The sequence below is a fragment of the Netta rufina genome (genome assembly GCF_964035555.1).
Source record: "Netta rufina genome assembly, chromosome: 8".
NCBI classification, from domain to species: domain Eukaryota; kingdom Metazoa; phylum Chordata; class Aves; order Anseriformes; family Anatidae; genus Netta; species Netta rufina.
The window spans coordinates 6360004-6384790 of NC_140131.1; the positions used below are offsets into that span (position 1 = coordinate 6360004).

Genomic DNA, 24787 nt, shown 5'->3' on the forward strand with positions numbered 1-24787 from the left:
GCTAATGTTTACATGGGTAGAAGGGATGAGTGTGCTTGTTCACAGAAGGCAAATCCTTTGAAGTGTACTGCATAAAAATGTAACAGTTCTCACTCCAGAAGCCTGAGACACGCATTGCTGGAAGCTGGGAACTCCTCAGAATTGTCACTATATGATTATCCTGCTACTCAGTTCTTTATCTGGCATCTGCCTCTGGCTGCTCTCACAAGCAGGATACTGATCTTTCTCATGCCAAGCTGTCTCTCTGGTCTATGGGAAAGCTGACTCGCCCCTGATTTCTGAACAGAGCAGGAGTTTTGGTGGGAGCAGAGAATAGATGCATGATGATAAGTTGGCATAGATGCAGGAGAGGACAAGAGCCAAGGGACAGAAGAACAGGAACAGCTGATACTAGAAAGTCAAAGACAGACTTGGGGAGGGAAGTGTAGATGAGGCCCTGAACCCTTCCAGAATCTGACACAGATTCAGGAGGCTCCTGGGCTGAACTTGTATCATCAAACAATCAGGAAACTTCACAGCAAATGTTGATTACTCTCCCAGTGTAGTTCCCGATCCACATACTCAGCCTCTGACTGATACACGTAAGTGGGGAAGGCCTGTGCTGTGATCCTAAGGGTCCAAACTTCTTGGATGACTGATGGTTTTATTCAGTTTTGTGGAAGAACAGATTTTTTTTTCCCCATAAAGTTGCTAGTAACTGCTTGCATACCACTCTGACAAAAACAATATTGTAAATATTCATTACAATGACCACCGCTAATGGAATGTTTAATGATCCCTTATCTAGTTTCTACTGTAAAAACCATCTCCTGATTACACCCATCCGAAGACACCAAGAGACCTTCAGTGAAGATTACAATGTAATGATTTTGCCCTCTAGTGGCTGAATGATATAGCCCAGCTCCTTCCACATCTGCCTTAATACACCTTTATTACATCACCAGCCTTGAATCTTTAATTTCCTAAATTTTATGCAGGGTTCATCCATTACGCTCAAGTACTACCTGCACCAGAACAATCTGAATCAATAAAAATGCTTGGCTAAACATCCTCAGAAGGCTATATTAAGGTTAACCCAGTACTTAGTGAGTCATGCAATAAAGCCACTAATACTCGGGCACTTAATTAACCTATGATGCATTTTCCACCAGATGTGATTTAATCTCTAGAAAAGAAAAAGACCTGCTCTATAACACCATCTCAAGTGTATGGGTCATTTTAGAGTCACTCTATCCTTATCTTGTCCTGTTTAAATTTTTAAAATGCTGTGTATTCTTAGGAGAAATAAAGATGACATTTTAATCCTTTCCAAAAGTACACTCTCATACGTTATACATTTAAAAGGGAACATAACTGGTTTACTAGTTATGCTGGCTACATCTTGAAACATCCATCAATTTTCTCTCCATATTTCTGACACTGGCCCTGAGGCTTTAAAAGATCTGTCTCTGTATCTGTGTTAAACTTCTGTGAGAGCTTAAGCTAGCGTTTTGGGCTTTAATTACATCTTGATTTTTTTTTTCTTTTCTCTCCCTCTGGCACCCATTTTAGTTTATTAGCCTAGGCTGCATAAAGAAACAACACATTTAATTAAATTGTTTGTCTTTCTCTTTTGCTCTCTCTGCATATCTTTAGGATCTCTTGGCCAATTTCTGCCCCAGCTGAAAAAATGATAAGTCTCAAAGGAAATTAAGTTCATACAAGTTTTGTGGCAATCCACAGGCAGGCATAAAGGGTGAGCTGAAGCAAGTTGAACTGTTACATATTCAGCGTGGCAGCAGCCTGCTTTTTAATAACCAGCGTGTGCTCAGGCTGCTCAGACAGCACACACACCCCACCACGTTACTTACGCCCAGCGTATGCTGGGGTGGCCTCGGAGTGTCACAGTGAATTTGGAGGATGCTGAGGTCATTGTTGTAGAGAGGATCATCGTGGATGTGGCAGGGCTAGTGTTAGTGCAAGGAAGAGATGAGAAGAGAGTGAAGAGACAAATCCCTGTGCAAACAGGATTTATTTTTCCAGTATTCATACCAGCTTCTTGAGGGCTATTATTTGGACTCTGTAATTGAGACTGAGATGGGATACTTGGATTATTTGTAAGCCTCTGCTAAGCAAGAAGTCAAATTAAAGGATTTAGTAGTCCCTTTTAATGAGGAAACAATAAATATTTGGATCATTTCATTCTCATTGTTTATTTTGCTATTAATCTCTATTTGAAAGCCCCGGAAAAGCTTAAGAACCTTTCTGATTATATTGCTGGTCTGGCCAGAAGCTGGTAATGCCTTTAATGAATACCCACGGGGTTTGGGTATTCATGACCGTGTTCCCAATGAACATGTTTGTGCTTAGTAACAACAACAACAACAACAAAAAAAAGCCAGGATTTTGAATCGGGAGAAACAGGTTCTTGTTCGACTTTGTAGCTGACTTGCTGAGTGACACTTAACCCACCTGATCCTCTTCCCTTGTGTGTACAGTAGAACTACTTGTATGGACAGCATGAGTAAGTGCTGTACGAGGCCACATCAAGGTCTGAAAAACTGCTCTGAGAGTCTCCAATGAGAAGCGTTATGATGATGATGACATGAAAAAATTTCATTTGGAAGATATGATGGCATCGCCTAAATATGTGCTTTCTGGTTCACCGAAACAAAGGACCCTTGAGATTCAAAAATGGACAGAGTTTGAAAGATTAACTTCATCTTCCTCAAATGCAGAGAAATATGCGTTTCCCGTTTGAAGACCTTTACAAAGAGTTGAAACCTGTTAGTTCCCTCAGACAACCTGTTCCATATCACTCAAAAATACATTTAAGATTTTGGACAAGAACTCTAGATTGTACTTCATATCCCATCTATCTTGACTATAGCATTATTTAATTTCCTCAATTATATAACCTTCCATCTTTCAAAGACGATAGTACTCCAGGAACAATGTTGGAGCTGGGCCAAAGGATGGTGGACAGCAGGAGAATTGAGACTCTCATTGTTCAGATAGAGGTTATAATTCATGCCCGGTTGGTCTAGAAATTGCCTTAATTGTGGGATATTGATGGAGGATGAACCATGGAGGATAAACCAGTGCATCACACAGCTTCCAGAAAGCACATTCTGAGTTGTTGATAAACTACTCTAAAAAGCCATATACACTTTTCCATATGTGCAACAAACATACCATGCTCCATGGCCAACAGGAAGCACAGTGGTGAAGAGCAGGTGATTTTTTAACGTAGAATCTCCAAAACTGGACTAGCTCACAAGCTCCTAAAGTAGGTCTACATGAAAACAGTTTCAAGCATTTGTGTGGGCTTCAGTGAATGTAGTCTGGGCTCGACGCACTCACTGGGAGACGCAAGGCTTACTCAGTATGCTAGCTGAGGACAAACTACATCAGACGCTTCAGAAAGGAATTCCACCAGCAGAACAGTAGCACAGAGGATGTTTTGTGGGGGATTTTTGAATGATTGTTTTTGTGAACAGAAACCCAATCCCTCAAATGTCAACACTTTAGATGCAAGGAAAATTCTAAGGACAGTGCAGTTTTAGAAAAAAAATATATACAGCTTGAAATTGAGTCAATTTTAATTACATATAGCTACAAAATATTTCAAAACAAAAAATCCCAAACTGAAAAATAACCCAGTATTAAGAATGTTGACCTGACATCTTTTGACATGAGTCTTTCCTTTTGTTTTTTCCAACATCACTATATATTCTGACCAAAAAACTCATCTGGGTTTTTCTTACAAGCTTGGTATACAAATTACATCAATTCATTGTTGGACTTATCAAATATGAATGAAAACATTTTTTTTCAGAAAAAGATCTAATCCTTTTCAAATCCCGTTTTAATCTGTGTGATATCTTGTAGCAGCGAGTACCATGCACTAATTGCAGTACTTTGAAAGTATTTTTTTTTAATCAACTCTACATGCTCTATTGGTCAATTTAAGTTAATGCCCTGTGTTTTCATATGGGAATCAATTTAACTTTCTCTACATAAACTTCTTTTCTGTTTATTTCCAGAATGTTCCTTCTGATAGCTCTTTGTTTCTGCAAAAATTTTGAAAATTTCTATTTCTCTTCAAATCACAAGTTTTCCTGCATCTTTATACAACATTTTCAGCTTCTAGATCCTCAGCTGTATCCTTATTGACAAGCTAAAGGCTACGGCCAGAGCTGAGCATGCAGCTACATATTCTGATGAGTTTTGATTTTTTTGCTTGAAGGATGCAAGTTAACAAAAGTATAAACCTTGATATAGAGCTTTTTTTTTTCTTTCAAAGTTTATGAGCAGGATTTAATCTAATACATACTTAAGAATTTATCCTTTAGGTATTTCTGGATTCAAATGAAGAGCCAGGTTTTCTTTAGAAAGGAAAAGAACAGAAGCTTACTTGAGAGGAAGTGGTAGATGCAGTTGGCTCATTGTTATCTTAAGCATTTCCCTTTTTTGTTGCACTAGAGATAAATGAATAGCTTCTATGCATGGACATGCATGACTCTCAAGTTCTGGCTCACGATTTCTTGTTATTAAATATTTGAAGGCATGATTTGAAGACAAACTCCCGCAAAAGGGATTTAATTTTTGAAGGAATCTGGCAGACAACTTTTGCAACATTGTCTTGGATAATTTGCTGTTGGCATGTTTATCTTTTCCACCAGACTTCTCCTTTCTGCCAGATTCATGACAGAGTGCACAGTGGGCATCAGAACCATCACCATTTATGCATTTTTTAAGCTAAGCCTTTTAAAGAAGAAAAGCTTGCACAACTGTGCTGCAGATGGAGGTTCATCTTCCTCTCCTCTTGAACAATTTAAGAATATGTCTCTCAATTTCAGCCATGCTTGAAAGAGGCAACTGGTGACTGCTTTAGGAGAAAGTCACAAATGACTGCCCCTGCTGAGGACACAGCAGAGAAAAGGCAGCTACTACACATTCCCTTAGCAGCAGGGGGCTTGTTAGTCAGCAGCATGTAGGTCTAGACTCCTTCAGAAGGTTAATTCTCCCCTTTCAGAACTGCCATGGGAATATGGTGCCCATAACTCAGGGGAAAGGCACGATGGAAGGCAGGTAGTGAAGGAGATGGTTAAAAAAACATGGACTCCCCCTGTCCATCATTAGTTCTTTGAGCAGTGAAACTGTTCATACACAAAAATTTGTATAAGTACACCCTAAAGTATTCAAGGCATTAAAAATCCAAAGCATCTTGTTCATTTCAATTGCTTCTCCACCCACATTCTTCATTGAATTAAAGGATATCCTACACGCGCTTTTGTTTCACTTATTCCCTAAAGATCGTTTCATCACACACCAAGCAAGGATCCTCAGCGTACTCACAGTAACTTCACAGTCAGAGCGTTCAGCATTATGATGTTCCTGGCACAAGGGATGTTATTAAAGGATTTAAGAGATGAATAGACTGCAGCTTTCCCCAGGGCAAGACATCAGAAAATGGACATCAAAAGAACCTGGCTCAAAATGCAGCGGGCATTACCAGCTTCTGGCAAATCCCACTCGTCTCTGAACAGTAATGCTGTCAGGCTGCGTTAGGGATGCGTCTATCCCGGAATACCCCTGTAGAACTATGTTTGCTTACCCGGTAAAAGCACTCCCATTTCAATACCAACCCCTCTAGTTCAAGCCAGCATAATCTTCGTTAATCAAAAGTACACTGGGCCAAATCCAGCTACAATCATACTCAAATCTTCAGCAATATCCCAGAGCAAATATGACACAGGCTATACAGCCATCAAAATTACCTTTGTTTTCTCCAGCCATAAACCCAGTCAGACTGCACAAAGAACCATGCTGATCTCCGAACGTGTATTTCTTACAGGAAGTGTAGTTTGTCACACATCGCACGTCATCTTCACAGACCCCAACAGGATGACAGGCCCGTGACAGGATTTATTTATTTATTTATTTAAACTTCTATTTCCTCTTTCACCAAGATCTCATTGGGACTGATTTTCTTACAGCTATTTTGAACAACATGGACATCAATTCTCGAGTAGGCACTGAGGAAGGAGAAGCACACATACTGGCATGATGTCACCACCTGAATTATTATGCGAGGACATAAAAATAGATTGAAAAGTAGCATGACCAAAATTACCATATCATTTAATTACAGCCTACTTTCATGACAGGCCATCAGATAATTAACAGTGTCAAAATGCTGAATTGCCTCCATCTTCTACATGCTTTGCAAATGACATGGAAGTCATCTTTTTAAATAGCAACAGCTTAACTGAAAATGTAAAACCCATAGTGAAATACTTTGAAAAATGAAGCAGTCAGCTGAACTGACACGAAATTCCCCGCACCATAAATTCACTAGGGAAGACAGTTAAAATCCATTTAATTTGCTTTCTGAAGATCACATTCACGTGAGGATATTTTTGTGTTAGAAACTATTTTTCTGGAATTGATAGCTTTTTAAAAGAGTTCTAAAAAAAGGAGCCATAAGTGACTGTTCTGTGCAGCTATGCACATGGCCTGGTTCCAGCACTGGCACCTTCCCTCCAGCCTGCCACAACACAGGCAAGCATAAAGCAGAGAAAGGCTGAAAAAGGTGGGGTTTTGTTGATGCTTAATGTTTTTTTTTTTTTCCCCAGATATAACTCACCTTCCCTGATTGCCAAGTAACACATATGATACTAGAGAAAGCTCTCTGGAGAGAGAGAGAGAGAGAGAGAGTGGAGGATATTGGAGTAAGCTTAGAAAGTGATACAATTGTTATCCATTTATTATTAGAAATTAACACAGAATAGAACAGTGGTCCCTGATCATTTTGTGGAAAAGGGCTTCTGGCAACGGGAAGGAACTGTCCTTCCTTGCCTCCACTTACCCTCCGCAAACACCCAGCCAGTGCCAGGAGTACCTGTGAGAGGTGAGAGCAGAGCCCAAGCACACAGACTCCAGAAGCATGGAGTCCAAAGAGCACCCCTCCTCGTCCAAGACAAAAACAGCGATGGGGAAGGCAGTAACAGAAAGAGGAATTCTCTTCCCTTGAAGCACACCTCAGCTGGCATAATCCCCCCATGCAGCAATGCCAGTTACGCATCACCTTTGGCATTTAGCTATTTTGCAAATCCCCTTTTCTCTTCCCTCCAGCATTATCACTGCAGCACGCAGGCCTACCTCCCTCTTTCATATTGCCTTTTGCACTCCTTAAAAGCTTCTTTCCTCCCCATGCCATTGTTCCCCACATCTCTATACAGCAATCTCATAATTGGCACCAAATTCCGTATTCTCTTTATTGGACAGAGTTAAAATAAATATTTTTTATATAAATGATACAAAATAAGTTTTGCATAAATTGTAGCAAAGCATAACTGCACTGGATAGACAACTCATGCCTGAACTAGCCATCAAAAGATAAGAATGGTGCCCAAATACAGACTTAAGCTCTCCTTTGAAGGGTAAGGAAGAGAAAAACAATCTTGAAACTGAAGCGAAAACAGTGCAGCCTCTCTCCTTCATTCTTACTTTTGTAAGATGATGATTCCTTTGTTGAAGAGCCAGAAAGAAAAGTTTTGACTTGTTTCCCCAAAGGAAAGCAAGTGCTTAACATTGAGAAAACTGATGAGCAAACATCCCCTCCCGTAGTTTGCAAAAAGCTGGGCACTTTAGTAATAATGAAGAGAATCCTATCTCTTGGATGAATAAAGGAATCAAGCTAATGCTAAGCCAGAATTTTATGTCATATGGCAACAAGGGAACATACATGTCAGGTAGAGTGCTTAAATAATAAAGGATAAGGCTACTAGAAAGCAATCTGAGAATACAGGAGAAAATCTGGTGGGTGGATTCATAGCTTCATGACTGTGGCACTATCCAGGTAATTAACAAATTAGGGGCTAGAAAAGATGACTGGAGTGAATTCCAAGGTAACTCAGGTGTGAGACCAAGGGGAGTTCCTTCAGCTTGTAATTTATGCAATAGGCAAAGGGCTTCAAATACTAGAAAGCAGTGAGTGAGCGAGCTTCTTAAGATGAGTTTGAAGTGGTCTTTATAACTGAAGTCTTTGATCAATAAATTTGTTTAGTAAAAATGCCATTTAGCAGAGCAGGCTGTGAAAATTACAGCTGACCAGTAAACAAGAATGATTCACTTGGCCAGAATGAAAAACACCTCAAAGCAATTTTTACGGAATGGGGATTGTTCAACAACTCTACCTCTATTCCATAGGGAATATGTGTTAGATGGACCCTGTTATCCGTGTCCTCTTGAGCTAGGACACTATTGCTCTTTTTCCCTGCAAGGAAGCCGTGAGCCCTGCACTAACTTTTTAAATTGCTGAAAACTAGTTGGTATTAGCTTGACTATACCTTAAATTATAACCTCTCCAGGGAAGAACCATCTTTTACCCTGTATTTTTTACAGAAAGCACTGTAACAAGGGATTAGCATCCAGCAAGGTGTATTACACAATATGATGATGCAATGTTAATTGCACATTGCATTCTCCTCAACCAGGTGTTTAACCAGACAATCCTGGAGATACAAGCATTAGTCCAATAGTGACTGGAATGGCATTGGCTTCCACTAATGGTGGAAGATATCCCACAAACTGCAGCTGCACCAGCTCAGTGAATATATCAGGATAAAGGGTATCAGCCTGTGCTATACCCCTTATTCATGGAAGCATACCTACAATTCCCACTTTTCAGGAGTGATGTTGAACTCTATGGACTGAGGGAGTCAGGAAGCCAGCAAACGTTGCCATATAGACACCATATCACAGATAAACTAAGTGAATAAAAGCCACAATGCCGCTGGTGCCACTGTACAGATCTCCATGCTGAATACAAGTCACTAGTTACTCCAGGAAAGTAGCATTGCAACCTTTTTTTCCCATTAGTTCATTTCTTTCACTAGTAAGTATGAAAACAAAAGCCAGACACATGCTAGTCTTGAGCATGTCATTTATTAGGTCAGTAGTGATGGCAAATGGGGAATCATTCAGTCTTACTGTCACAGACAAAGCCCACCACTAAATCACATAGAAGCGTACACGTGGAGAGAACATTTATAGTGACACATGCTCCTTCCGCTTCTCTAATGAGCTTCATGGCCCTGCTTGAACCATCCCGTTCTCCTCCTAGCAATGTTCTGACTTCACAACAGAGTGTGGCAACTCCCTGCTCCAGCAAAAGGACATTGCTTCACTAGGTGTAATTAGGCCTATACAAAACAGGCTTATTTATGCCTTGCTAAATCACATGATTGGGATTGTGTGAAGTGCGGTGAGTCAGAGCACTTTGGAAGCCCTGCCCAGCTATTTCCTCATCTCAATGAGAATACAGTCTGTAAATTGTTCAGGCTTATGACTTAAAAGTCAGTCAGATGAATATCCTAAGTTTGCTAAAAAAAGGCTGGTACTTTATTTCAAACAACCAAGATTGTTTTGCAAGGGTTCTAGCAATATTTGCTGCTTACATTATGGCTTTTTACAATAATCGGTAAGTACACGCTAGGGTTTTTTTTAGCTAGAAGTTTGGTAGTACCAATAAAAGTATTTGGTCCTTGAATAGAAGTTTACCCTAAGGTAAGAAAGGTCTTTTAAGATGTATTGCTTAAGAGTCATCTGGATAAGCAACTGTAGTACAATTCTATTTTGACCAGAAATACTGACAAAAAAAATCATGTTCAAGGATACAGAATTAAACACAATGTTTCTTGATAGAATAATGCATAGTAAATTAATAGTAAATACAGCAGGAAGCTGCTTGAGGGGGAGTGGAGCAGAAAAAAAAGTACTTTAATCTGCCATTTGTTTTAGCTTTTACCAAATTAGGGAGATGTTCTGAGCATAAAAACCACATTTTTGCTGTAACAGGATTACTTAACTGCAGTAGTAACAACTGTTAAAGCTTGTCTACCTGCACAATAAAAACAATGCACTAATACTTCCAACAGCTATTTTCCATGTGACTGTTTAGAAGGTTAACACTAATTAAAGATAATTATTTCATCACCTCTCTCATCTTAGCTTATCTAAGCTAACACAGAAGGGCAAAAATTTAATCAAGGCACACATCATACAAAAATCTAACACGAATTAAAGGCTCAGGGAAAGTAATACCAAAAAGAATGTCTAATGTTTATTCGAGGCAAGTGAAGTCTTGTTCTGAATGGCTACTTGTTCGTCTGCTCTTTCCTGTCAAATACTGGTCATCCCAAGGAATTAAAAACCAAGGAGGCCCTAAAAGATTCAAAGTTTTAACACATCCTGTGATGTCAGGCACCCAAATTCAACAGCTGCTTCTCAGGCAATACTCACAGCAACCACAGAGAGAGGAAGACGACAAAGCAGTTACAAAGGAAGACGCACTTGGTGTAGATTCTTGATGACAGGGTTGTGAGCCACTGAGATAACATTGGTGTAAGACATCTAAGCCTTATTGCAGTTTACTGCAAATTCGGAGTATTTTGCAGATTAAAACCAGAAAGAGTACACACAGGAAAGTTTCTGCCAGTTAAGATGTCAATGACATACCTTTGCTTGTTGCCACAGAGCAAGCAATCCTGCTCACAGAAGTCACAAGTTCTCAGTGACCAAGCCTGCACTATACATGTAAAAAAAATCTTCTATAATTTAAGAACATCATCAGGAGAGAACACATACCACTAGAAACAATAGCTAGATTATCCCTTCAAATTTGACTTGTAGCCTTTAAAAGAAAAGAACAGATGGAATATTTTTTAATGGAAAATCCATTTTAAGGTTTTCAGGAGAACTGAGCTGGAAAATCACCATGCAATGGGATAAACTACTACAATTTCAGAGTTGGAAGTGGCCAATGTGACTTCTCAGTGCACACTGCCAATGAAAACAATTCTGCAACTCAAAGGGCGGGAGAGATAAGGGTTATAATATTGCTGTGTTCAAATGTTAATAATTTACAACACAGAAACCATGGGGCAGGGAGAAAAGCGATGTAGAAAAGGCTAGAATATGTAATACATTCCCCATTTTTTCAGAAAACTGACATTTCTTTTTGTGTCAAAAGAAAAGTCTCAGCAAAGTACTCAAATGTCCAGCAGCAGATGCTGAGAAGTCCTGGTCTTTCAGTCAGGCTGAGGAAATCAGGTTGTGGGAGACTTAAAGACCTTTAATATGGGTTACTTTCCTTTTTTAAAATTTTATTTTAATCCCTACTTGCTTTCTTTCAGAAACATGCAAAAATGCAAGCCATTACTAATTACAGCTGTCACTCAGTCCCCAGAAACAGTACAAATGCTTTAAAATGAACAGAGAAGAACCTTTAGTTGCATTATTATTCCCTTGAGACTGTAAAAATGCTGTGAGCAAGTCACAGCTATTTTTGATTGTAAGACCAAGTGTCAGAAACCCGTTTGAAACAAGATCTCATCGGAGATGGCAATTTTTTCTGAAAGTTCACATTGAAAGCTATTTACTGTCTGAGGTTTTCAATGAACAGGAACCTGCAGCATGAATTGAAACTCCAACAGCTTACCCCAGAAAAATCACTTTTCACTTTGTAAAGAGTCATGCAAAATGGGCACAAGGGGAAGGCTGCGTTCAGGTGCTGTGGCTGCAGGGCAGGGGGATGGCTGGGTCAGAGGGTGGCTACAGTAATGGCACACTGAAGCCACGTGCAGCATTCAGCTCATCAGCCCATGCTGCAGGCACTGCCTACACATCACCAGTTTGCCAGCACTTACCTCCTGTTTCACAATTAAAAGTTTAAAAATAAGCTGCAAGTTATGGAATCTGACCAGATCGGTTGCCCAAGGCATCAATATGGTAAATCCTTCCCTTTTTCCCAAACTCAGTATGACCCTGGCAGCAGCACTGCAAGCTCCCCCCTATTGCTTCACTAAGAGAAGCCTCAGAAGCAGAGCAAGCAGCAGCAGCATGAAAAAAGGCTAGCTCCATGTGCAAGGCCCATTTGTGTGATAGCCATCGCTGCCAAGCCTACACAGAAGGACTCAATGCAGATGTTCTCCTTTTAAAGGAAGGTTACAATTTATTTCACAGTTAAAGCTGGCCATCTATCAGGTGGTAAGGCAAAGACGACCAAAGCAGACCCTGTACAGACAGCTTCCTCTGCAAGCAGCTGCTCCCTGCGGGAGATCGCAGGCTCAAACACTGCCACCCAGGTGCAGGATGGAGTTTCACAAGCTGGCCAAACCAACCAAAGCAAGCTGTCAGGATGAGGAATGACCAAGCTTTTAGCACATGTTACCATACACAACTGCATGGTCAGCCTTAACAGTCAGCTGAGCTGAAAACCTATTGAAAACTAACCAAAGAGAGTCATTTACAACCAGCTAAGCTCATCTAGGTGACCTCTCAGATCACCTACTACTGTTGGCACTTGAGAAAGTGAAGCAAGGCAAGGGCTGCCTCTTGCTGGTTTGGAAGCTTGGTATAGGCCTTTCATGAAACTTTAGCCCTGGCGTGCAAAGGCACTGACAATCTGTTCAGATTTTAAGCCTTCACTTACCTATGTCTGGAAATAATTTGCATCGCTTGGACATTTCGAACTTCACATGGCCTCAAAGTCAGATCTGATTTTCTGAAAATGTAGTTTGTGCAACATTTCCCAGTGTCTGGAGAAAGCAGGTCACATGGCACTGGCTCTTCTTTGTCTAAGTTGCATCAGACCATCTAAAAATACATCAAATACTTTCTAATATTACTTTTTGACAATAAGCAGTTACTATAGCTGCTGCAAGCATGTTGCAAGAAAGGGTGAGAGGTCACCTAACTCCTATTCAGCTAGGCATACACTGAAAAGTCAAAGGGCTTGGAATCTAATTTTTTTTCTTTAAACTTTTGCCTTTGTTGATACCTTATCAAAAATATGGAACAACTTCAAAAGCCTCAAGCAAGCAGGTAATCTCCTTTTACTCCAAGGATACAACAAATTTAGCATAGTTATTAAATCCATCCTCAACGGGGAGCTCAAGGAAGCACTAATATCTGAAAACCTGACAGATACCAGCTTGCAAAGAGAAAATTGTGCCTGAGCAAGCTGTGGGTCTGCTGTTTAGTGAGAGGGTATTTGATAGGACTGGCAGCCCCCCAGGCAGTATGTTTACCATGTAGAAGTAGCTTTTTGTGACATCTTTATAGGTGTAGCTCTTTTCTGAAGAGCCATCTCCATTGTATATTAATTTACATACTACATACTTGCATGAGGAAGAGCAGTGCTCCCAAAATGAAGGCAAACCAAGGCACTGTAAGATGTGTTTGTTTCTTCTTGCCAAATATACAGTGCCAGAGTCCAAAATAAAAGCCCAGTTCCCAATAACCCTGCTCTAGACATAAACCCAAGCTTCCACCCAAACATACCAGCAAAACTGACTTAGAGTTAGTGTCTTCACTTGCTCTGCTTGGCTAACTGAATTCTTGACTGGCACTGCAGCCCCCATGTTTCTGAATAAATCCATGAAGTTCTTCAGTGTCTGCAAACTGGTCTTGGAAAAGGAGGAAAGAAGTGAAAAAAATTACTTGTTGGGCATGCAAATAGTTGAACGTGAATAATCATTCCCTGTACTTCTGCAACCACTTCCATAAAGCTGCCATGGCTGTTGCAATGTGCTTCTGTTTCTGCATCACTTCATTTGCTCAATTACAAAACATGGATCATTTAATCAGTGTAATCCTGATCTCCAGAATAATCTGGCCACTTTGCTCAACAAAACACTACTGTCTTCATATAATAAAATGATGCTCATCTTAAGGGCCAGTGGAGGAGTTCTATAACCCAAGTTCACTTACAGTGCATGGTTTATTAAGCCCCGGCATGTGTCCCTACCATCTGGAGCAGCATGGGCTGACTGCAGGGAAAAACAGGAGAATTCCTCACTAGGAGACTCTTTAGTAGAGGCATGAATTCAACACTCACATAAAGCACAGATTTACCATGCTGCTTTATAACTGCCTTGGTTCTTTCCTGTAAAAAGCAATACACCAGTCAATCAGTACACTGCTCAGTAAACAAATCACTATTAAAACTGCCAGTGCCCAATTGGTACATACTGAATCCAAAACATTTTTGAAGATGGTGGCAGAAGGGATTTAATTAACAGCTCTTAGTTCCCATTGAAAGTTGACAAATAGTAGTGAATTAACGTATTTCAGTAGCAGTTCTGATTTCACCCTTACCACTTCTATGCACTCTTCAATTAATCCTAGACGAAGTCTAAAGTTTTCAGAAGTTGAAGAAAAATGTACTTCAACCGTATTTCTCCAATCTGTTGTATATCAAACGTTCTGTTATCAACTTCTACACTACTGCTTTTCTGCAAACTCCTTCTGTCACCAAGCACATGAGGAATCGCAGCACTCAGTACCAAGTCTCCAGCACCACTGACTGAATTGTTCTACTGCCATCTGTCATTCACGCACATCTTTTCATAGAGCAAATGCACAAGTGTTCTACAGACTTGCTCTTCTGCCTGAGGCCAGTCAGTCCCAGCTTTCCTCTTCATAAACTAGGGGAATACAGACCTAGTGGCAGTCACAATAGAACACCAGTGTTTGCAGTCTTAGAAGTTTGCCAGGTTCTTGATTGTTTTAGTCTTCTGCAATTCGGCTTTCTCACATACAGTGCAAGAGAAGTTTCAACCTAGACTCTGCTTTCCAATACTATTTCCAAATTATTGCCAACATCTTTAGTATGTCAGTAACTTTATCAATGTCAGTAACTTTATCAGCATCTTCAATGTCAACAGCATTTAAGTAGTGAGCAAGTTCACTACAGAAACCAAGCAAAGAACATTTTAATGCACCACCTGTCCACCTTACTGTGGGGAATTTTTACTGTAGCAACGCTCCTCCGTCACTACACTTCATAACTCTGTATTTCCACCAGCATGTACAAACACTGAGTTTACCGTGAACAAATATGAAGAAAAATAGCTTTTCCCACAAGAGCCTTGATGGGTTACTTTTAATTAAAATCAGTTTAATGATTGATAAGCTCTAGTTATTTCCAGCAGCAAATCATAAGTGGTTGACTGTTTTCAGATACAGTGAAAAACTGAAGATAACGTAACTACATAAGCTAGCATATTTAGTTAGTTTACTGCTTGTCAAACATATGAAAGAATGACGGTTTAACATGTAAATTCTCATGACGACCAAGAGCAAAAATTAAACGAATATTTTGTAAGAATCAGGAAGTTCAACTATACAGAAGTTTACCAAATCCAATGCTTACTCTTAATCTCTCACAAAATTACTTTCAACATACTTCCTATATCAGAAACCAACAAGCATGAATTTTTAGTATCTGATTAGTATTTGGGAGAGAGGGGGACAACCCATACCACAAACTCAGTACAGTTGCTACTTTGAAGTGCTCTTCACTCATGCCCCTTAAGCAAATGGCAGAACACCGTAAATACCTGTTTCCTAGTATCCTTCATTTGCTCTTTGAGCTTGCAAAGGAAGCAAAAGGCAATTCAGTGTGCCTGCGCACACGTTAATGAAGAAATCTCTTCCTTATAAACCGAAGAATCTGCAGCCGATTCAGAGTTAGCCATACAACAGACCAAAGTTCCATTCAACACTGCAGAGAAAATAGGAGAGTGGATATATGGGAGTGTGAAATCCTAAAGCTCTATCAGGATCTTCCCTAAACCTGCATGTATCTTTGTCAGGAGCTGTCAGCAAGGAGGCCCTGCTGTTTAAAACAGCAGCTGCACCCACCAGTTGTTCCTCAGCTACTGCTGGTGGGAGGATGAGACAACATACAAGAGGGGACATTTCCTCTTTTGTACTGCTGTTTTATTTTGTAGCAAGATCCATGTAGTATATAAAATAACAGAAAGAAATTAACAAGACCTATAAAATAAATTGAGGAGTTCAGATGACAAACCACTACAGCTCTGCTTTCATGGCTTTATGATGTCATCACCAGGACTCGTGTATTGTTTACCTTGTACTTTTACAGTTTTCTAGCCTATGAACCTACATAAAAAGCTGATATGTTCCAATTAAGCCATAGTTAAGTGACAGATGTAGAAGGAAAAAATGGCTTTCTTAAGCCACAGCTGCCCTTGACACAGGTTACAATGATGTCTAACTACACTGTAATGCACATTACATTAAGAACCTTGAAAGAGCCTCTGAGAAAACAGGTTCACATTAAGCATTTTGAAGGAAGGTCATAAATACTGCACTGTACCAATGGTACCTCCCAATGTCCCTCTTTATGTCCGAGGAACATTTGTGGTTTTTTAGTAAGCTACTACATAGATGACACCAAACCTAGAGGTAGGTTATAGGCAAAGGTAAAATACAGGCAAAAAAAATCCCTTTAGAGCTAGTCATTGCACAAACTGCCCAGCAGGAGGCAAGGCAAAATGTCAACAACTCTTTCCTCCCACCTTAAATGTTGCTCACATGGTGCATTTAATTTCTAGTGACAGTGGATCATCAGTTGCTAGTAAATGCAGTCATGCCAAGAGAACAGCTTGAAGTTATTCAAGCAAAAATCTGTTACCGTGCAAAACTGGTTCACTGGACTATTACCAACTAGACCTCCAAGTTTCATAAGTGACCTGATGGTAGAGGACTAAGGGACTTGTTTTCCTTTTGACGTGATATACTCTACACAATCAACAGGAGAACATAGAGCTAAGTGTGTGGAAGGAGTCAAAGTTGAGAGAGGAAAAAAAAAAATCACTTTTCTGGGACTGAGTTTTCTTTTTAAAAAAGTTTCTGTACCAAACAAGCTGGAAAACTAGCTCATCTAAGGTATCATCTGGGATCAACATACGGTTGATAACAAATACCGTGTGCACTTCAACATGGATAAAAAACATCTGAAAGTACAATAGTTAGAGCAAATTAAACCCCAATTTTAATGGTGTAACGCCTTCAGGTCACAAAATGCGGACAGAACTTATCTTCACTGCCTTCTGTGCACTATTCTGTGATAATCAAAAGTAACAATGCCGACGATTTGTTTTATTTCTACTTCCAAAAGAAAAGGGGGAAAGGTTAAATAAGCGTTCTCCAATTTGTTCTCCACTATATGTACACCCACACACATACACACACGCACATGCACACACCCCTCAAACTGCACTGACATTTCGTTTTGACCAAAAGAGTAGATCTTGGGAGTAAGTGCAAAATGCAAAATCAACTGACAGAAAATGCTGAACAAACAGCATCATAAAAATACAAAATATTTATATTACTGAACTATTAACAGATGATGTTCTCTGTTTCTTTAAAACTTTGGAACCACATAGCTGATTTCTTAAATCTAGTCCATGCCAGCTTCCAGAACTATTAATGATTTAGTTAGCTTCATTCTTTGATGCTTCATCAAAATTTTCTACGAGATCTGAAAGAGATGAAGATATTTAATACAGTAATGCCCAGTAACGATGCCTTCAGACATTTAATGAAAAATGCACATATTATATGAAATGTTAAGTAGTTCTCAACTATACTCATGCACACTTTAAAGGGGGGATTTCAAACTGCTTTAGAAAATGGAGTTTGAATATATACAAAGAACTAGACATGCAGAAACACCCAGAAAGAGTGCAAGTTCTAACACTGAGTAAGATCTGATTTTCAGAGATGCTCTACTATGTGCAGTTGAGTTTTGAGTGACAGCCACTCTTAACAACTGTCTGAAGCTATGCACCTATTAACTGCTGTACTCCACCAAACAGAACGTTTTGAAGAGACCTGTACATTTTTATGTAAGGTCAGAAAAATCAAGTGCCACAGCAAAAGAAATCAAACATCTGAGTCACCAACTCTTTGTTTTGGCTAACACACCATACTGATGATGTATGAACAAAAGAACGTGGTGATTTATATTTATCGATTGACAAATTAACAACTTAGAATTAAAGTTTCTCAAGACACCAATAGGCACTGACAGAAGCTAAATTTCTTCTACTGCAGAAATAAGAGTCCCAAACCCCGATTTAAAAATACACCTATTACATCATTTTACAGATACTCCATTTTCCAGCCCTAACACCATATTTGGGTATTTAGACCACCTGTTCAACCTCCCTGGAAGTATTTCAAGTTGTTTCTACTTAAGAATTAAGCAATTTGTGCAAGGCAAACTACTTTCAAGAACTGGAATCTGAAGTCATCACTATTGCAATGCTGCCCAGCATATGAAGCCTCCCTTAGCAAATCAGTAGAATAATCACATCAAGAGCTAAATACTCCAGTGCATGAATTGAGTATTTGTACATCAAATAGACATGTAATTTTGTGCCTACCTGGGACATCATCATCTTCTTCATCAATATCTTCAGATTTTGGTGCTTTACTGTCCAACACTGTAAAAAGAAAACTGGTGCTGAGTTTTCATTGTACAGAGTTACTACAACCACACAACAAGAACACATAACATACAAGCAAAAATAGAAGGCATTCCCTCATTCCAAGAAACAATGACTGGGTATCAACAGTAATTGGCATGAATAAAAGGTCTATTTGTGAACGTTCTGATATCAAAGTATTAACACTGCCACTTCCAAATGCCTAGGCATATTAATGCAGAACTAACAAAATATCAAATGATACAGAAAAACCCCAGTGTGACTAAATCTTTTAACTGAAGCCATGTGTTCTCATGCAACGATAACATGGTATCAATCCAAGGCCAACATATCACCATTTCCTAGAGGCCACAGTTGTAGGAAAAAGTATTTCCACATCAAGGGTCCTATATGAAACCTATTCTTCTGTAAGTCATGATCAAACTGGGATCATGTTACACGTAACCTGGAGAAATCCAAGAACGTAAAATAAAAAGAATTCCTTCACACTGGTCCACTTATTTTAAGACTAGCTTTCTGTGCTACCTAAGGAAACACAAAGAATTTATTGGTACTGAGGTTGTAATAAAGTAGTATTATTACAATGACCCATCTTTCTACCTATTAATAATAGTAAAATAAGAAGGAAGAAGAAAATCTACTTTCAATTAAACTCTGAATATGAGATATAGATGAGATTGAAATTACTAATTTAGAAGAAATAGATTAGTTTGTTGAAAATATTAAACTAAAAAAATGTATTTTCTAACTCCCAATAGGGACAAGTGCAACATATTCAATTACAGCCCTTTTAATGGCCATTTCAGTTACCATTCAAGACAAAAAAAAGTCTAAAAAACGTTTTTCATATTTATAATGTCCAACTTCACTGGGACTTGTTATTAAGAATTAATTTTGGCAACACACATGAAACATGAACTCTGACATAGACTTAAAATAAAAAGCATACCTATTCCACAGTCAAAGAAAGCTTTTACAAACTCTTAGCAAAATCAGACATTACTTGCATGCTTTAAAATACCGTTTTATTCCAATTTCATAAAATATGAAATTTCAGAATAAACTCCCATTTATTCTTAAGATACAAACTTGCTTAGAGAGAATAGCTGAGACCGCTACAAAAAAATGATTAGAAAATGAATCACACCAGAAGATTTGATTTTGAATTGCGAGTGTTGTTTTTCTTCCAAATGGAATTCCAAAATAAAAGATAAAGAACAAGTTCTCTTCCTCCACAGTAAAAACATTTTGTGGAAGAAAGAAAACAGACCTGGTACCCTGACAAAGAGAACCTGTTGAGATTTTCTATATGAAAACTAAAATTATTTCTGTTTTGCGAAGTATTTTGTCACATGCAGTTGTATGCCTCGAATTAAAACATGCCTGACCTACCAGATTTTAATGTTAATTTTAAATGAGGGCCAGCATATACAGTCTTGAAACAATAAGAAAAATTTGATTATCCCCTCATCACATACTGTATGTCCAAAACAGTGGCCAATAAATAAAACCAAATAGGTTTTTCACTGCTTTTATGTCATGTATTATTACTAAATGTGGGTTAAAGTTTCAACACTGCATGTATTCTCTCAATCATCAATGAAAAATTCCAAAAACACCTACCTTGTCTTGGGAATTGTTCAGCTAACTTCCTGAGACTTGTTAAGCTGTCAGCACCAAGCTGGCTTAAGATGCCTGGAAGCATTTCTGTGATCGGTTTAGCCTCTGCATGACCAGTAATTGCAAAAGTGTTGGCAGAGAGGGATGCCTGAACCTTGGGGTTGTTGAAGTGAATAACTGTTCCATCATCTTTTATCATGTTCACCTGTTTAAATAGATAAACTACATTTACCAAAGTGTTGCAGCATCTCCCTGAACAAGTGCAATAAATTAATTCAAAACTAGATTGAAATCTTAAAATATAAATACAAAATTAGTACTCCTAGAGAATATAACCACACATAAAGTACCTAGAATTAACATCACCTGAATTGGAAGTAAAATGAGTTAGTTGTCTAGAAAGGGCTCACACATTCATGAGAAGTCTGAATTTAACAGCTATGATTGCCTTATACTCTTATCTTTATAGTAAGCAATACATGTGCAAAGGCTTGTGTGTTATCATACAGTCCACATTTTTGTGGAAGGCAAAAAATATATACAGGCTATTAGCCTTTAAGGCATAAACCAGTTATTGTCAAGAATGTCTAGGGAGAAAAATCTCCAAGTCTGCACTCTTAAAAACTAAAGCTCTAACAAAAAAGCTTTGCCGTATCAGCTGTAAATGGCAGCGTCTTGAACTATCTATGTCACCTATCAGGAATAGGTTATTGTTTCTGGAGCAGAATTGGCAAAGGCACACAATTCACAATCTGGCCTCTTCGCTGAAACCACCCAATACAAAGACTTCCCCCTCACATCTCTTGCAGTGTTCTAGATTCATAAGTTAGCTGCACTGGAACAGGCTTCAGTGCCCTCCTAGAAGAGTCATCACAGAATTATTGAAACCAAGCACAACATACAATGATTCTGCTCCCTTTGCCTGGTGCTCTGAATTACCAAGAATTAAGTTTTACAACCAGTTTTAGTTCTTACAGCAGCCTGCTTTGGTTCTTACAGTTGAAATTTATTCTGTGTTTTTGTTTTTTGTTCTGCATTTTTTACACAGTTTTGAAGAAGGGAAACTTAGAAGTTTTTTTTCTTCCTGGGCATGGTTGAGCTATGGTTATGCAGAAACCAATTTTATCTGAAGAAAAAAAAAAATTGAAGAGTTTTACTCATCCAAAGGAACAGCTGTACTGAAACTGATGAATTTTATAACACTGCTTTTAGCAGAAGTTACAGGGAGAAAATAATGGAGGATTAAAGAACACATCTAGAACACAGATTTAACATATTGAACTTTGAAGATTAATAGCTCTTTTGAACAGAAAAAAATCAAACAAAAAAATAAACAGAAAAAATAGGTGTCACCTTCCTGCAAGACTGAGGGGAAAATGATAAAAGCTGGATGTAAGCAGTCATCTTAAAATCCTCTTCCAACCAAAACAAATCAAAAAAAATCTGCCTTCTCAACACTACTAACTTCCCCAAACTCTATTTACATAGGTCAGTTTAGGTCTTCCTGAACAGTAAGGCAACATACTGTAATTATGTACCCAGCTATCAAGGTAGAAGGATTTTGGATAATCTTCCTTCACATCAACACATTTTAAGTCTTAATAACTGTGTCTGAATAAAGATCTTACATCCTGTGTAAAAAGAACGAACAAGGACTGGGTTTTTCTCTGTACTTGTATAGCATAGCATATAAACATCATAATTCAGTCAGCCAAATTAAAGTGTTTCTATAGCAGAGGTATGAAAGCTTACAGGCAAACCAGGCTTCCATACTGGATTGGTATTTGCCTTTGGAGGAGAGATACCCATAAAGTGACCTCTGGAGGCACCTTGCAACACTTCTTAAATTAATTAATCACAGATTAAATATTATGCTTCAACCACGTACTACAGTAACATGGAGCTCACAGTGAAGTAACACCTCCTCCCCCACATGAGCATCACACTCTCTACAGCACTATGGAAATAGTTTCTATTCCAGCTAATACTTTATACGGAAAAATTTATACACACAAAAAAAAATACTCAGGCAATACCTGAAGCCTCCGTATTGCTGCTTTATATAACAGAAGCTGGTTCTGTAGAGTTTTGCTAGTGTTGTAAGAAATATCAGCCTTCTATAACTTCAACAACCAAATCTAGTTTATTTTTCATGCCATGAAAAAACTTCCTTTTTATAATGCAGACTTGCAAGTTGTTACTCCAAGCATTTTGATTCTCTACCTTAAGTTTTGCATCACATAACTCTTTATTTACGCATCCCTGTGCAGTAAGATGTACTTAACACTTCTATTAAAATTAGGCAATTGATTGCATGATGTTATGAATTAAGGGAAGTTTTGTTTTGCAATTAATGCAAGAGACATACATTACAAGCAGCTTACTGGCTTCTGTGATCACAGTCTGCCCAGAAACTCTTCCCTTTTCTCTATAGATATGTATGCATCAATGTAAATGAGACCAAAAAAATAAAGTAATTTCACCTACATGTAATCACACCTGAGTTTGAGGGGAAAACTTGTTAAGAAAGAAAATTAAAAACACAAAACCAACACCAAAACAACACAATTAATTCAATTTCACACAAGAAACATTTTTCTCACTATACCTCTTCAATGCCAGCAATGTTATTTACTGCCAGTTTTTTGAGGGAGCTCTGAAGTTTTTTGTCATCAGCTGTTGCCGTTCTGTGCACCACCTTCTTCTTTCTGCGAGCTGTTCCCTGGAAAAGAATCAAGAGAACACTCAGCAACACAAACTCTTTCAACACTTGAAATTTAAGTCATCTCACAATCCAAGCAGAATCTCTTTAAGCTATGAAAAAGCTCTAGTGAAAAACGTTTCTTGTCTTTCTTCCCTTCACCTACCGTTTCTGCTGTCAGTCTCAATTTTGAGATTTTTCTTAAGCGTAGAAGACAAAAAGACACTAAAAAAATAGCAGTATTTTCTCTTTCCACAAGATGGATTATAAAAATACTATTTACTATTAAGCAACATATAAGAATGCTTCCTGAGAATTTTAGTTTGTCCAGGACAACACAAATACAGTGATTTTAAAACACTTGTAACTATGCAACTTATGTTTTTAAACTGTTCCACAGATAGCAATGTTGGTATTCCTACTTTAAAAACTTCTATACAATCCCTCCAACCCCAATATCTCTGGTTAGGAAACAAATGCCCACACTGAACAACCTTTATTGCTTTTTTGTCACATTAGCTACCTGCTGGCTCAGAGAAAAGATAGAGCTCAATGATAAGTCCTGGAGCCGATACAAAGGAAGAAATTTTCCAACAGAGAGAATACAAAACTAGAAAAACCAACAGGTAAGCTTAGCTTGAGCTTTCACAGGTCACAACAAGTCACAAGGTTTAAAAAGAGCATACACCCTGGAAACTACTCATCCAGCAGTTGTGAGCTAAAAGAAAACTGCCTTTCACGTAAGCAGTACTACGATCCAGATCATGTTAGAGACCTTAAAAATACGGTTTTGTTGAAGTATGTATTCTCCCCCTCCTAAACTATGTTTTGAAACAGAAGTTTTAAAGAGATTTCTCTTTTAACACATAAGTTATAGAAGACAGTGCATCTCTGGTGCTTTTCTTACCTTTCCTCCTATTCGGACTTGAGCTTGAAGCTTGGCCAGTTTTTCTTGATTCATAGTGTTGCGTCTGAAGAATGAAATAGAAATATAAGTTAGCTGCTAAAACATTAAGGAAAAACCCTCAACGAAGCAGGGCAAACAAACAAAAAACCTTTAAAGCCGCTCCATCTCGATAGCACAAAGCAGTGCAGCAGCAGCTTGCTTAGCTGCAGCGCGTACCACAACGAAGCAAGCCAACACATTTCGTGTTGCATCAGTTTGAGGTATTAGCTGCAAATTTCCAAGTGCATCAGTTTAGCATTTGGCTGAAGCACTCAGACGAAAATCAGCACGTAGAGCACAACTGCTTCCAGGAACATAGCACCTTCGTGATTAACAGAGCCCAGGCAGCGAGATTCATCGCTGAACTACCTCACGAGCTATTTCCACATAACGAACCCCTGCTACTGGCAGCTGATGACCCCGCCGAGCCCTCCCAGTGCCACAGCGATCCCTGGCAGCTCCTCTCCCAGCTCAATACCTGGGAACTTTGTTAACTGGGTCTCCCACGGGCCAAGCGTGACCTTTAAAGGCTGAAGACCTCAAATACCCGCAGCGGGGGGAAAAACCCCCTCAGGGCGAGGCGCCCCCCTCGCGGGCCTGCCCCGAGGAGCCCTCAGCGACACCCCCGGGGCGGCTGCAGCACGCCAGGGGCGGGCAGAGCCCGCAGCACCGCGTCCCGGCCTCGCTTCCCCCCTTCCTCTCCCCGAGGCCGGGCAGAAGGGAAGGGAAGGGGCCGGGAAGAGGCCCGGGGGCCGCCCGCACTATGCCGGGGGGCGCGGGGCGGTTCTCACCTGAGCCCGGCGGCCCCTCGGCGGCCCGACACGCGGTGCGCACAAGATGGCGGCCGAGGAAGGAAAGAGGGGCGCACAGAGAAAGGAAGCTTCGCGCCACGTGACGGCGCGAGCCGCCCCCCGCCCCCGCCCGCTGATTGGCGGCGGCTCCGCGTTGGATTTGCATAGAGAAAGGAGGGGGAATGCCCCCCGAGAGCGGGGCATGCTGGGAGTTGTAGTCTGCAACTGAAGGGGGTGGGGCGGCCGGCCGCTGGCACGGTGCTGCGGTGTGACCCTGCCGTGCCCTTTGGTTTTAAGGGGGGGGGGAAAAAACAACCGCTTACGAGGCGGGAGCGTTTGTGGAGTTCGCAAAATAAATAAACGTTGTGTGCTGCAGCCCGCCCAGCCAGGGAACGGCGCCCCTGCCCGGCTTGCA

At 39.7% G+C, this 24787-nt stretch overlaps 1 protein-coding gene across 2 annotated transcripts; it reads right to left on the reverse strand.

The window, feature by feature from the left end:
• Positions 1-17170: 17170 nt before the first annotated feature.
• Positions 17171-24486, reverse strand: BTF3L4 (basic transcription factor 3 like 4). 2 transcript variants are annotated; one of them, XM_084291485.1, is made up of 6 exons: positions 24373-24486; positions 23543-23606; positions 22543-22656; positions 19938-20139; positions 18252-18311; positions 17171-17344 (listed from the first exon to the last, which is right to left on the reverse strand). In XM_084291485.1, the coding sequence occupies exons 2-6, from the start codon at positions 23594-23596 to the stop codon at positions 17298-17300; spliced, it is 477 nt and encodes a 158-aa protein (XP_084147611.1). In that variant the 5' UTR covers positions 23597-23606; positions 24373-24486; the 3' UTR covers positions 17171-17297. The 2 variants fall into 2 exon arrangements, with proteins under 2 accessions (XP_084147611.1, XP_084147612.1); XM_084291486.1 differs by lacking the exon at positions 24373-24486 and adding an exon at positions 24060-24364.
• Positions 24487-24787: the final 301 nt, after the last annotated feature.

Coding starts and splice junctions, on each gene's coding strand:
- BTF3L4 (XM_084291485.1), bottom strand. CDS start 23,596: ATGAATCAAGAAAAACTGGCCAAGCTTCAAGCTCAAGTCCGAATAGGA. Junction 22,657..23,542: donor AAGTCCGAATAGGAGGAAAG/GTAAGAAAAGCA, acceptor ATTCTTTTCCAG/GGAACAGCTCGCAGAAAGAA. Junction 17,345..18,251: donor AGAAGATGATGATGTCCCAG/GTAGGCACAAAA, acceptor CATCTCTTTCAG/ATCTCGTAGAAAATTTTGAT.